General features: G+C 30.6%; 1 protein-coding gene and 1 pseudogene across 1 annotated transcript in view; one reads left to right on the top strand and one right to left on the bottom strand.

Moving 5' to 3' along the window:
* The window catches only part of LOC113382784 (tubulointerstitial nephritis antigen-like), a 99,604-nt gene extending 96,247 nt beyond the window's left edge, over positions 1-3,357 (top strand). The window contains exons 7-8 of the mRNA XM_026621014.1: positions 222-373; positions 2,918-3,357. Of these exons, the coding sequence (XP_026476799.1) occupies positions 222-373; positions 2,918-3,061 (296 nt within the window). The 3' untranslated portion in view covers positions 3,062-3,357. The remainder of the gene's footprint in view (positions 1-221; positions 374-2,917) is intronic.
* A 4,023-nt stretch (positions 3,358-7,380) lies between these two features.
* LOC113383431 lies at positions 7,381-14,241 on the bottom strand (annotated as a pseudogene).
* Positions 14,242-14,910: the final 669 nt, after the last annotated feature.

Genomic DNA, 14,910 nt, shown 5'->3' with positions numbered 1-14,910 from the left:
TCAATAAATATTTGCCCTAATATAGAAATTGTAATAATAAGTCATTACCCAGAGATAGGACAATCGCTTCGGTTGCCATCTGTAAAACTGACCAGTATGAAGTACATTATTATGTCAAATTAGCACAGTCGCTTATAGGACTCTGACTGCTGTTAAAAAAATAAAATAAAAAGTGTATTACTATTTTTATTATGAATTTTATCGAATGTTCTCTCTTCTAGCCACCATGAAAGTCTACCGAGACTTCTTCGCCTATGCTGGTGGTGTCTACAGGCATTCCTCTCACTCTGGTTCCCACGATTTCCGTTACCATTCGGTGAAGATCGTCGGATGGGGCGAAGATACATCTACTTATCCACCTGTTAAATACTGGGTAAGTTATTTTAAAAATTATAAATAGTTCAAGAATTTTTAAAGTTCTAATTCTGCTCAGATCAGGCGTTTTACCATAACCTAAACTTCACGTATAGAAAGTTTCCTTTAGGATTGCTATGTGACGTTTATGCGTTTTGCAGGTTAGATTTTGTGTGTATAACGACTGATCCAGCAAACTACCAACTCATACGAATACAGTAACATATCATCTCAATAGCATTTCTATTTTATCCGAGAATTGGCCTCATGATTTTAATATTGATAATATTACTTGAACTCAATTAAAGCCTTAAGACAAAAAAGCAAAGAATTAAAAGTAAGAAAATGAATGTGATGAAAGAAATCTCAAACTTATAATTATTATGCGTTTAGCAGGTTAGTTTATGTGTATAACGACTGATCCAGCAAACTACCAACTCATACGAATATAGACCCGTAACATATCGTCTCAATAGCATTTCTATTTTATCCGAGAATTGGCCTCATGATTTTAATATTGTTAATATTACTTGAACTCAATTAAAGCCTTAAGACAAAAAAGCAAAGAATTAAAAGTAAGAAAATGAATGTGATGAAAGAAATCTCAAACTTATAATTATTTGATTCGTGAAAACTGGTTTATTATCTTTGTGATTTTACACAAATTCAAGCATAGAATGTTCTTCGCAAAATTTATTCAAAATAAAATCTTGCCTAAAATTATCCTTTGTATTTCTTTAAAATGCAGTATGCAAACATATGTTATGACTAAATATATACCCAAAGCCCATTAAAAATTTTCATCTTGACCTAAAATGTTCGTGGTGAGAATTCAATACAATAAACGGGTCATAAAATAAGACCTGCGTCTTCTATTTTTAAATTCTGAATGTATTGCGTATGCTAAGTGGCTTATTATTTGGTTATAGTGACCACACAAGAAGGACAACCTTGATTAAAATTGGGACTTTGTTTCTTAATTATTACAGTATTTATAGAAATGATCTACTTAACATTGATGACATTGATGGTATTTGTTTTGTTAGAAAAAATGTAAACACGCCGCCGGGAGAACAATTCTATTAATAAATGATTGTTTAAAAATATCTGTGATTAAAAGGTTGCAAGAAACTGAAGTGAACTATCTTTAGTCATCATGATACGAGGAGAGACCTTTTCTTTAATTTGTAATATATGATAATAAAATACATAGTTTCAAAATTTTCTTCAACAATACTATAGCTACTACTAAATATTTTGATATACTTAAAATATCTAAAAAGAATTAAAATTTTTTTCTGGCGAATTTACTACTTTTAAATGGCAGCAATGATTATATTTTGCTCAATATCTAAAAAATGTTACTGTTGTATTAAAATTAAATACTTGATTACTAGTTGATATAATTTTGGCATTGTTCATCTACCTTGTATTTTATTTAAGGTATATGAAAAGATTCAAATCGAGTTTAAATAAGTTCTAATAGTCTATTAATTTATTTACATGACCGTCAACCCGAGTTTATTGATACAAACGTGTCTTTTTAACTTCCCGTAGGAGAAGTTTGTATTAAAAAAAAATCCGATTCGCTAATTTTATAATTTCTCGACGTTTTAAGCCATTCTGATTCGAATGAGAACAAATTTGGAAAATGTATGTGTGTGTATGTATGTGTGAACAGATTTTTTTGCCGTAAATCGACGTTTTCTCAAAAACGCCTTGACCGATTTCGAAAAAACCATTCGATGTATCTCGATGAGGACTATCGTTTATCAGTTTTGTGCGACGATCTGCCAATCCGTTTCTTTGTAATTTGAAAAAAGTGTTAAACTTTTCGTCCACATTTAAGCTCATACTACCGAATCGATTTTAAAAAATGAAAAACTCTTCGAAAAAGATTAGTTGGGAATGGTACTGATTAGTTTTAGGTGAAAATCTACCGAGCCGTTTTCTTGTAATTAACTCTTGAAAAAAATTTAAGGCGATTTTTATGGAAGCGATTAGCGATATATATCATGGTCTTATGGGACTTACTGAAATATTGCGGCCTTACGACAAGTAGTTTAATTTTAAAAATTCATCAAAGTTTGAGAAAATGAATAGTTTTTTAACGTTTGTTAAAATTAAAATTAGACGATTTATTTGGTATAACGATAGAGTACTTGGTCGTAATGAACATACTAAACCATCAAAGTCCTACGGAAACTGGTTCAATTATACAAATTACTGATTTGTGAAAATTTGCTTTTAGAAAATACTCCGAGTTAACGTGTTCATTCGTTTTCAATAATGTGTAATAAATCCGCTAGGAATACTTTTAATCACTCATAAATTCATTTATTTTTTATTAATTAAGTCACTATTTACACATATCGGGAAGTTCATGTAACTTGCCTCGAGGCAAAATACTAATACCAACTAGTTGGGTAATTTATCCCAATTTTCCGATCACTGATTTAGACATTTTTAGGTTCTACCAAAAATTTGATGATGTTCGACAATGGGATAGGCGCAGATATAATGAAAAATGTTTGTTATGATATGGCAATTTTTTCTTCTTCAGACAGTGGCCAACAGTTGGGGCAAAGACTGGGGAGATGATGGTTTCTTCCGAATTGTCCGAGGAACGAACGAATGCGACATCGAATCCTTCATGTTGGCAGCATGGACAAGGCCAGCTGATCCAATTCGAGACTTCGATAACTAAATTAATCGATAATCATCGGATCTTATCGAAAAATTATTCTAACTTGCTGGCTTTAGCACATTTTCGACCACTGTGACATGAATTACATCAGTTTTGTCAACCTCAAGGTAGTTTAGGAGAGGACCTTTTGAAGAACAATACAATAACATTGTGAGTACACATGGAAATTGTTGAATCTAATAGCAGGTTGGATGTGTTTTGAAGCGAGGAGCAGTGGTTCTCAAAAGTTTTTGTTTTGAATATTTTTTTAGATTTATTGCATATTATGATATTAAAATGCATATGTATAATATACATTGTATATATATGTATATATATATGTATATATACATTGTATATATATATGTATTCGTATATGTATATGTATATATGTATACGAAGACGTAAGAAATTTGAAAAATAACTTTGTTATTTTTACAAATTTTCAACTAAATTTTTACTATCAAATTACATTATTTTTGTATCATTTATTATGCCAGCAAGTTATAAAAATTTTCATTAAATGTGTTATTATATAATTTTCTATTTTTATGTAAATTTGTAAGATACTCATTGCCAGCTATTAAAGAATATGTTTTGAAAATGACGCCTGACTATACATCGTTATAATAAAAACAGATTTTCATGTAGACGTTATTTCGATATAATCGAAAAATTAATGTTTTATCCAAATGTGCGTCATTTTTGTCATTGATTCCAATAATTAAGATTTTAGTAATTTGCATTAAGGGTATTTTTCATTAGATTTTATGTTTGAGTCATAGTACGTTTAGTTTAGTAGCTTTAAGTTTACTTTGTGTTCAAAATTTTAAAGATATCTTTAATGTAATAGTTTTTTATTTATTTAAAAAAATCAAAATTTTATTAAATATATACTAATATCTGTTTATCTATGCAGCCAAATTCAAAGTGCCTTTAAATCTATTTTAAAATGTTCCATTCACAAACCATATTTAGAATTAATATGTCTATTTAATATTAAGATGTATCTAAATAATATATTAGCACTGCCTCTCCGAAAGTTGTTCTAATAATTAAAAATTTTATTTTTTGTATAACAATATATTTTGTCAATTAGTTTATTATTAGTTATTTATTTCGACATAAAGTTATACCTCATATAATGCTCAAACCTGCTTAATATTGTATAGTAAAAAATGAATTTATACTTAAAATATAATGATGTTATACTATGTTCTATATAATCTTAAATATATTTATGTATTATAAATGTATTATATGTTTAGGGTTTAAGAATCTTTGGGTTTTTTAGTAGTGGTTGCATAATTATGTGTCTAAAGATTCACTGTAGACCCATGCAGTCTCATGATTGAAAAGTTGTATTATATTATATATATATATATATATGAAATCATTTATAATTATAAAAAGCATAAAACTTCAATTTTTTTTCAAAAATTCCATGCGAACCAAGTCGCACGTACACCTAGTTAATAAAATTATAGTATTTACATAACATTCAGTTAAGCATCATTGACAGATCATTTGTGTGTCCTTATTATTGCTACAACTCAGTTATCAATGTGTTTTCTACAAAAATATTAAAGATAGGATTTAAAATCAAATACCCCAAAAGAGGGCTATCGTATCTAATATATCGATATTGTGATACAACTTCAAATGCATACTCTTCTTTTATCTATGTTCAAATGGTTTGTTTACCTATCGAGGTTCTTATCTATACAAAGAACAATTATTGCTCTATGGTTTTTGATATTATCGCAATGATCGCATTAAATCGTTCATTTTGTCCCTGCGTCTGGTAGGGACTAGAACTAAGGTGTGTCGACCCAAGCGCCAAATTGCACTCGGGTCGCCGTCGTCACGTGTTCGAAGTGTCGAAGGAACTAGGGCAGTCGCGAGTGAAATATGTAAGTTATTTGATATAAGTAGATTGATTTAAGTTTACAGTGTTTTTGAAAATTGTAGTGGTGAAATAGTTTTTGTAAAATACTTTTTATATTTTTAAAAATAATAATAATCGAGACGTCGGTTAAGTACTTTACTACTCATAATAGATGTATTTAGCAAGGTCGTCGCCAAGTACAGAAGTGCAGAAATTATTATTGTGATTCATAGAATGTGTTATTTACCTTTGTTGTCATATTGCTATCCAAATGCCGCTTTGTTTTGGAGAGTGTCGGACATGGTGGTGTGCTAAATGGCATCTACCTTCATTTACAAGTGCCAAGTTTTGTGAATGCTAATAAATACTCTTTGAATATATACAAAAATGACATCAGTTTTAGTAATATAATCCAAAAAGTTTATTAAGTAAATTGAGTTTTGTTAGTGGACGTGCTGGCTCATCATAAATTACATTATGGAGGGAAAATGGATGAGCTGCTTTCGGTAAGTGATAGGTTTTATTTGCATGTGATTATATAAACATAATTTGCACATTATGTATATGTATATATATATATATATATATATATATACATAGTACTGCTTACCCGCCTATAAGGCGGTACTCTGGCGCCGCGGTCTCCATAGTTTGCCGATCTGAAATTACAACACCTCTCCTACAATAACACCGTCTCATAGGACATTGTTTTTGTTTTTTATCATAATTTGATATAATTTCCGTTTAATTAGAATTTTTGTATTTTCTGGTCTCCATAAAACTCAGTACAAATGTTGTGATCTTATAGTACGGTTCTCATATACAACGCCATAGCAGGTTTCTTTAGAATACACTACAATTTTGTCTAAATTGTGTGTTAAATCCGAGATTTTTATAGTACGGTTTTCATATTACACGGTATATATATTTATATATATATATATATATATATATATCCACGATATCTGCCCACGGATTTTTAAACAAAGTTTTTGCTGTTTTATTTTTATGAAATATATATATATATATATATATATATATATATATATATATATATATATATATATATACAGGGCCGGTCCTGGGGTCTTCAGCGCCCGCATGCAATTTTTTTCAAAATATTACATTATTGGTATTTTTTTAATTAATTTTGGAATTCATAATTTTTATTCTATACACTGTTTTATTTGAAGTTCTTCATTGAAATTTTATCATTTTGATGTTAAATAATTTTGTTTGATATTGAGGGATTAACTTTTTGCTACGGAGTCCATTCAATTGAAAACATACCTTTACAATCAAGATATCTATACAAGCGAACTAAATTCTATTCTTACATAATCAATATTTACCTCGGTAAACTTATAGTTAGAAATTAAAACATATTGATGTGTTACTAGTTCTTCTGATAAGTGTTACTCAGGTAATGGATACCTGATTATATTAATTTTAATATGCTTTTTGCATATTAAAAAATACTATCCTTTATCTTGTACTCTTCTCTAGTTAAATTTATGTTATTGTTCTTCATTGTTACTAGATTTTTACTGTTAAATTATTTAACAGTTGTAATAAATATTGTAATGGGAAAAAAATTAGAACAAAATATTTAATAAAACGATAAAGTAATATACAAATTTATTTTTATATAAAAAATCTTTATACAGAATAAGTTAGTGTACATCTATAAAATAGTATGATACCCAAGCGGCTTGAGAACGATTAATCTTTTTATATAAGATACAATCATGTTTAAAATTTTGTAATGGACACATACAAGTTTTCTATATATATATATATATATATATATATATATATATATATATATATATATATATATATATCGGCCAATCTATTTATTCAAAAATGGTAAATTAATAATTCCTTTTTTATGTATACGTTTCCATACTTTGTGCCATAATTCTGTAAATTAGAGCAAATATTTTTCTTCAATAAAAATGCAAATGGTATTAACAGTAAATACAGAAATATAACCATTCCTTCATCCTCACTGTTTGTTCTAAAATAGTATTTATGTTTTTATGTTTAATGTTAATTCATGTTTTCATGTGTTTGGTTTAAAGAATCATGACACATAATAAATATCGAAACGATTAAATAAAAGTGTAAATTAATTTGCCATTTTTAATTCGAGAATTTCCTGAACCAAAAGACTTTGATCGAAAACTTTTAAGACATCTTTGTGAGTTATTTAAAATTTCACATATCGTTCACAATCTATCTATTAGCATATATATATATATATAATAATAATGTAACACATAGTCATACAATATTGCACGTAAATTATCATTTTCAATAAACCTACTTAATGCCAATGTTCATCAGTTTTCTTCTCACTTTCTGAAACAAACATCTTTATTGCACTTCATTTATTGCACTTTTGATTAGAATTACCTAAATTATTGCACATAGTCCATATTTTATATTATCATGGTAAATAACCCAAAGAATCTTCTAAACTACCACTGGCTGCCCTGTTTCTCCTCATATGACTCGCATTGGGTTGAGAAATAAAATATTTATCTTGGAATCTTTTTCCATCTATCCTATCATTCAATTTTGATTGAATTGTGTATAAACCATTTTTTGCACTAAACATCCCATTTGGTTTTCCTGGATTTAAATGAGTAACATCTGTTGTTTGGTTGAGTTTCACATCTGCAAACAGTGCAGCCATCTCTGCACTCTTCTTAACACTTAAAGCTTCATGAGGTTTCTTAATATTTTTATCCACTGGTGCGTTTAAACCACTTGAGGTGAACAATTCGTAATCCAAGGCTAGTCTGTCAGAATTTCTGGTTTCTTCTTGGGTTTTGTTGGTTTTTCCTCGTCTGCAGTAGCATTTTGTGGCAACATCTGCACATGAATCGGAGTCGCACTCACAAACAGCACTGCTGCTTGCAGTATTTGTAGTGGATCTGCAGTATTTTCCGTCTGCACAGCAGCAAACAGAATTTCTGGCTTGTGTGTTTCCTAAACTGCAGTAACAACGATCTGCAGAAGCACAGGTGCAACTTTCTGTATCATAACTGCATTCTGAGCAACTAACATAACCGCTGGAAGAATTTCGGTTTTGTTGACCAGTTTCGCAGGAATCATCACAGTTGGACTTCTTCTTGTTTTTGATGTACTCGAACTCGGATTTTGCTTGGTTGTGGTGCCTAAATCTGAAGACTCTCCTTAAACCTTTACCACTGCCGGAGGAAGATCTTCTTTTAACACTGTTATTACCCTGATTAGATGACTTTTTCTTCTTCTTCTTTTTCTTCTGCCTCCTCATTATGCTTTTGGATCGTTGGTATAGTTCGTCTTTAGTTAAGGTGACGGCTAATTTGAGTAGGAACTCTTTGTATATTGGTTTGAGATCATTGAAAGACATTCCATCGGCGTCAACAATTGCGCCTAGAATGTCGTCGAGGGAGTGGAGGTTTTCTTGTAGTCGGAACTCGGCGAATAATTCGTTGAAGCCGAGAGGTGAACCGCCGCCGCCACCAGGTAGACCGGTTCGGCGCTGGTTTCTTGTTTGCTGTAAAAAATAAACAATTAGAATAATTAGTTATCATAAAGAACTTAATCAATAGTAATTTAGGTTCAGCTATTTAGATAAAATTTTTGACTAATTATTTCGAAAATAACACATTTGCTTTTACTAAAAAATTAGTCGATGCGTTGTCCAATTGATGCATATTTATATATTAGTATGAATTAAACTAATTTGTCTAACACATTTCATTTCATGTGTCAACAATGAGTTTTATTCTATCGTCAACTGTAATCAATAGCTACAAAGCACCACAGAACGTACATATGCTTCAGCATACATTCTGATTAGAATCTGAACTCTGATTGCAAGTACTAAACTTTGATGTTTTTTTTAAATTCAACCGCTTATCGTAGATCTATAATATTTTAGTATGTTATTTCACATTATCAAATCCAACGTTGTACAAAGTTTCATTAAAATCTTTAAAAAAATATTTGCAACATTTAATTACGTAGAAACGGATTGATCGATTTTTAGTCCAGTGATTTAAGCTTAAATTAGGTAAGAATCTCGGTATACGAGATTCCCAGCTGTAAGTCTGTAAATACTTATATATTGACACTAAAACGTTGTCTCAAAACCTACATGTGTTAGGTACACCCTACCATTTCAGACAATTCTATGAAATATAGTACAATTATTTAACACGTCGTACGATTCTTCAAAATATCGTACAATTCTTTAAAATGACGTACAATTCTTTAAAATATCTTACATTTTTCTAAAATATTGTACAATTTAAAACAAAATTCAATTTTAAAAAATATTTACAGTATCTGTCTAATTTTTCTTAGGTTTAGTACAGTATAGATTTTGTAAAAAACGCACTAACATTTTACATCAATCTAAGAAAGACATCACTACGTATTTTTCTTTATATACGTCATTATTGTAAGCTTGTACAAAATTTTGTACAAATGTATAACATTCAGTTAAATTTCTTGAAATATATTAATTTCAGAACTTTAATAAGCATCTGTATATTTTTTTCATCAAAATCCTAGTTCAAATATAGTGTCATTGTCTTGTTTTTCATATACTTACTTTATATCGTGCCAATCCTCCTGCATTCAAAAAACTTCCGGATCTGGGTATGGCCACTCTCGTCAAGATATCACCAGAATATTGTATAGAGTCACTATTAGATTTGTGTAGATTATTTAATCGATTTTGTTCGTTCAGATAATTCATAGAAGCACTGTATATATCAATTGCAGAAATTGCATTCGATGTTGAAGGTATAGCTCTGGTAAGACTTGAAGATCGCTTCTTGTTCCGCTCCTTAGCACTATCCGTGGTTCCATCTTTACAGATCACTTCGGCTAAAAAGTTTTCTAAGGAATAAAAGACACAAAATAAATAATTTTCTAACTTCTTATAGAATACTTTATTTATAAATCTTTACCTCGACAACTACTATCCCCGCTTAACGAAGACGCAGCGCTTCTCTTCTTCCTCGGTGGCCTGACCGGTACCAGTGGTCTTTCTTCTTTGATCGAGGGACCATTTCTTATGATCTCTGATCTTTGAGGAAGACAACTGCTGCTGGCAATGCTGACACAGCTAATTCCATTTCTATTTCTTGGTTTTCGAAGTTTTTCCTTGTCGGCTGCTGAAGAACGAGACATGTGAGCCATCAAGGCTCGGTACAGGGTTGCAGCTATCACTATCGCGTCTTCTGATGTCTCGCAGATGAAACCATGGCACTCTAATCTGGAAATAGATAGTAATAAATTGAGCAACGCATTTGTTATAATTCTGCGCATCATTTAAATGCCAAAATTGCAATGGCATTGCCAAATGCCTCTACAGCTATGTTAGCTAATCGTACATTCTGACCTAGTAATTTTCCCGAAAGGGCAACCCAGCGGTCAACCATTACTCTTAAAGTTTAAATTCTGAATCCCATTACATCACAACCAGAGGGCCTAAGATATCATACTTTACCATCTATTTCTCACCTTTTAGTATTTCCATTACTAGTTCTCATGACCACTACAAATAGCGGTTCATGTGCTCCGGGCTGTTTTGCAGCATTCTGTTCCGAAGTGAGTGGTCGAAATAATTTTCTTTTATCTACACTGTCAGGATCCGTTATTAGCGGCAGAAATGCTGCTGAATTTCCACCTGAGTCCACGACGAATTTTACTGCGGACCAAACCGCTATTCCGGAAAATGGAGTAACTTGCGCCTATGAAAATAGATTAATTGTAAACGATTATTGAAAACATCATTAAATTAATACTGATTGTTAAAGGTTTGTTTGTGAAGCATTCATTTAAATGTGCATGCATTATAGTTGCCAATAGAATTAGAGTCTGACTGCAGAGGAACCACATAGCATTTTGACACTATTTAGTACCATTTTGTTTGAGAAACGCTACGTAATATAGGTCAACATTGGTCTATTCTACAGCAACAACTTCTTGATAACATTGGTCTATTCTACGGCAAAATCGGTCCCTAAAACTAAAAATTTCATTTACATTTCTTACCTGTTCTTGTCCCAAAATCTGCACCCTCAAACCAGCTGCACAAACATCCAACTTTCCTTTACTTCGGCCTACACCTGAATGCAGTTTTCTCAGAGGTTCTTGTAATCCTTCAAGACTTGTAACCTTTTCCTGCAAAGGCAGGGCTCCTAAACATCGCACAGAAAACTCTCCACAGCTGGTTTCTTCATCCCTGGATTCGCCTTCTGAACCAGTGACTACTTCGCTGAACATTCGCTCTATTCGAGCCTGGACACTATTTGAGACTCTTGGCTCTTCAGACTAAAATAAAAAAAACGCAATATCATGGTCAGGTAACTCCTGGTTTTGTAGAGACAAAGTAAGTTGATACATCAACTACTAATATATATGTAGGTATATCTATGTATGTCTATTTCCCTCACTTGTGTCTGTGCCGATGGTAAGTCCAATAGTCTTTGGCTAATGATGGAACGGGAGTCGTCGAACATGGAGTCGATCTTTTGTTTGTAAACGGATTGTCTTGATGTGGTAGAACCTGTCTCGAATTGATCGGTGTCCAGTAATCGAAATCCTGATGCGGAACTCGACTTCCTAGACCTCCCGGCCCTCAGCTCAATGTCCACGTTGCAGACGACCATTCTAAATGAAATAAAAAAGAATCATTGTTTTTAAATCGTTAAGAAAACGTACAAAGTGGTTCCTAAGATAGAAAATATTCTTATAATTCTACTTTATGTAGACAGTATTTTATATAGTCTTCATATTTGTTTAATTCATATGCAATCAAGAGAAAAAAATCGTAATCGAAAAAGACGGTATCTAAAATAGAATCTACTTATTAAATATTTTTATAATTCTATTTTATTTAGACAGTTTTTATTTAGACCATATTTCATTTTATTCATTAAGAATCAAGACAAAAATCCAAGAGGGTCTCTATGAAATCAAGACCTTAAATATCTTTTTTATGTAGAGATATAGACTTTTTATGCAGACTATATATAACAATACATAAAATACAATATATAACAATGGATTATTGATCATTAACATTTGTCGTATTTAATTCATTGATATATCTCTTAATATCTGCCGTCAAATAAAATTTAATTTCAATTTTTAACCAAACAGTTAAAACTTTGGTTGAAGCCAAATTCTAAATAAAATGATAAATTTCTATTCCCACACTATATTGGAAATTGAAGTCTTTTAAACGGTATAGCATAACTATAATCATAACATAACACTGATACTTCATGTTGGATTAAATTAATTTAATTTTTTTTTGTTATTCAAGTTATCCAAAATTGCATTTTAAACTTCTCCTAATCGATATCGTGAGGACCGAATTGTATGTGTTCATCTTTACTTTCCTATTTGTTGCTATAAAGTGAAATTTTTAATGCATTTTAAAAATATTGTACAAAGATTAGTAAAAGATGCAAGGAAATTATATATTGAAAAAAAACTATATTGAAAATTTAATATCCGAATCTTGTGTTGGCGCCCCCTAAGGGGTGCGCTCGTATTTTTCGCATGCATTGCATTAAAGGTAGGACCGGCCCTGATTAATACTTAATTTCATATTTTAAATGAATTAATTTGTCATATCCTGTTCATATGTGTATCATTCAATCTGCCATACATATACTGTATCTTATATTATTTTAATTTCTGGCACATCTCAGCTGATTTTTGGCAATAATAATGTAGACATTTCATTTTTCTTATTCATAATCATTCATTCATTCATTATACATATTCAAATATTGTCTAGGTTTATAAGTAAATTGAAATTTTTGGCAGATGATAGTTTTCATTTGTTTTTAATGCAAACAATGACATGTCGTATTTTACATTTTTTTTCCATTCATTTTTACAATATTGCACATACATCCCAGTACTTTATAATCACATACATCCTAGAAAATTACCTTAACAAACTTCAGAAAGATTTATCGAAATCCGAATAATCGTTTAGAAGGAGTATACTGTGAGTGCTTGTAATTTAATATGAACTTTATATAATAGCAATAAAGCTCAAATTGATTATACGCTTTAGTTAGAAAACGTTTGTATGTAAAGAAAAGGGCTGTTTTTAGAGTTTTCTCGGCAATTATTCGATTTTTTCTCGCCGTAAGAACCATTCTTGGACTTCAATAAATATTTTAAAAAAGGAATTGGCTAAATTGGTCCATTGCGATTCATTTTTATATATAAGATAATTAATGAAATAAATAATGAAAAATCTAATGAGGGGGGTTAATTTCAAATATAACCATGTATCACCGAGGGGCAGTAGGGGTCAAAAAAATCCGTGAAAATCAATCACGTGATTAATGGACGCTTCCTTGAAGTATACCATATCTTCAGCACACTCTTATTTGAAACATCTTATGTCACCATAAGAAATTTGTAACATAATAAAGCTATGCTATCCGAGTAAGGACCCATTAATTTTAATTTTTTGAGTAGTAAAATAGCAAAAATATAATAAATTTTTACTTACTTTGGGGATGTTACTTATAAATCCAATAACCACTGATAGTTCCTTCCTCTTCCATAATACCACTGGACTAATGTACCTCAACTAACGTGTCTATTACTACTTCTCATCGTTACATTTCTTCCATACATTTTTCTCGTCCAACAATGTAAATAACACCATTCAGCTATTTGCTCGTTCCTGTTACCTTGTTTCATGCAAAGTGCGTTAAAGTTGATAAAGTAAATTTAAAAATTCTTCACATACAGTTCGTGTTTGCTAATCCACAGTATGGTTTTAACAGGATTTCCTTTTCAACACGTTTCGATTCGTAATGCATTTAATACATAGAATTTTTATGTAACAGTAAAGTGTTATATTTGCTGAATACATGTGCGAATTTACTGTTTTTTATGTCTCGTTTGCGTGCGCGGATTAATGGTAATAAAATAGATTTTCTGGTGGATATTGCATGGTTTTATTAGATACGCACTTGTAAGTAGTTATGATCAGATTTTCTTCATTTTGACCATAAAGTTGGTTCTGGTGTTGCAAATTAAACTGTAGTTTTGGACTGCATCTGGAAATAAACAGACAATATTTAGAAATTTTGTTTTCAAGACTCAAATATATTTCATTAAATTAGGTAGGGCTATCCAAACCAGTATAAACATTTTGCAAAGGTCACGATATAAAATTATTAAAAAAATACCTAAGCCGCCCAAGTTTGTCCGAAATTGGTTGATCCACCAGGACTCCGATATGTTCAGAAAAATCAGAAGACATCTAAGTACAAAATTATACTAGATCCATACGAACCAACTGGTCAAATACTTGCTCTCATCAAATACACCCAGACTTTCAGTAATTTTATCTCATCCATTTTCGAACCTAAAATGCTTACCACTGGGCCTTAATTAAAAAAAAACTCAGTTTTCAAATCTTGTATTTATATATTTGTCACCAAAATTACTGAATGCCTTATCAGGCAAATGATAATTATATGAAAATAAAAAAAAAATGTGGAGTAAATACATATTTTACTACCATGTGGTAATATAAGTTTGCTACATTTGTTTCTACTGATAAATAAAAATAATTGAATTAACAAGATGTACATGTAAAAAAACTGATAGTAGTTGTCCAAAGAAATACTACATATATTTTTTAAATAAAATAATATAACCAAAAAATGAAAAAAATGCAAAACAATACATATACATAGACAATACTTGGTCGATATAGAGTTACATAGAAAATATTCATTAGCTACTATGAGTTGATCAGGGTATAGTTTGGCTTTTTTTCAACATTCTTTGACCTATAAATATTTGTATGATCAGTCTAGTATAATCCTAAGACAATTTTAATAAATAAAGCCCACCACATGTACTCTATTAAATTGCAATTGTAAATACATATTCATGAGACAGTTACTTTTATGGCAAAAAAACA

Source organism: Ctenocephalides felis, unplaced genomic scaffold, assembly GCF_003426905.1.
Source record: "Ctenocephalides felis isolate EL2017-DRISC unplaced genomic scaffold, ASM342690v1 CF-g0.4_SCAFFOLD_03570, whole genome shotgun sequence".
NCBI lineage: Eukaryota > Metazoa > Arthropoda > Insecta > Siphonaptera > Pulicidae > Ctenocephalides > Ctenocephalides felis.
This window is presented reverse-complemented; position numbering and strand designations above follow the sequence as displayed.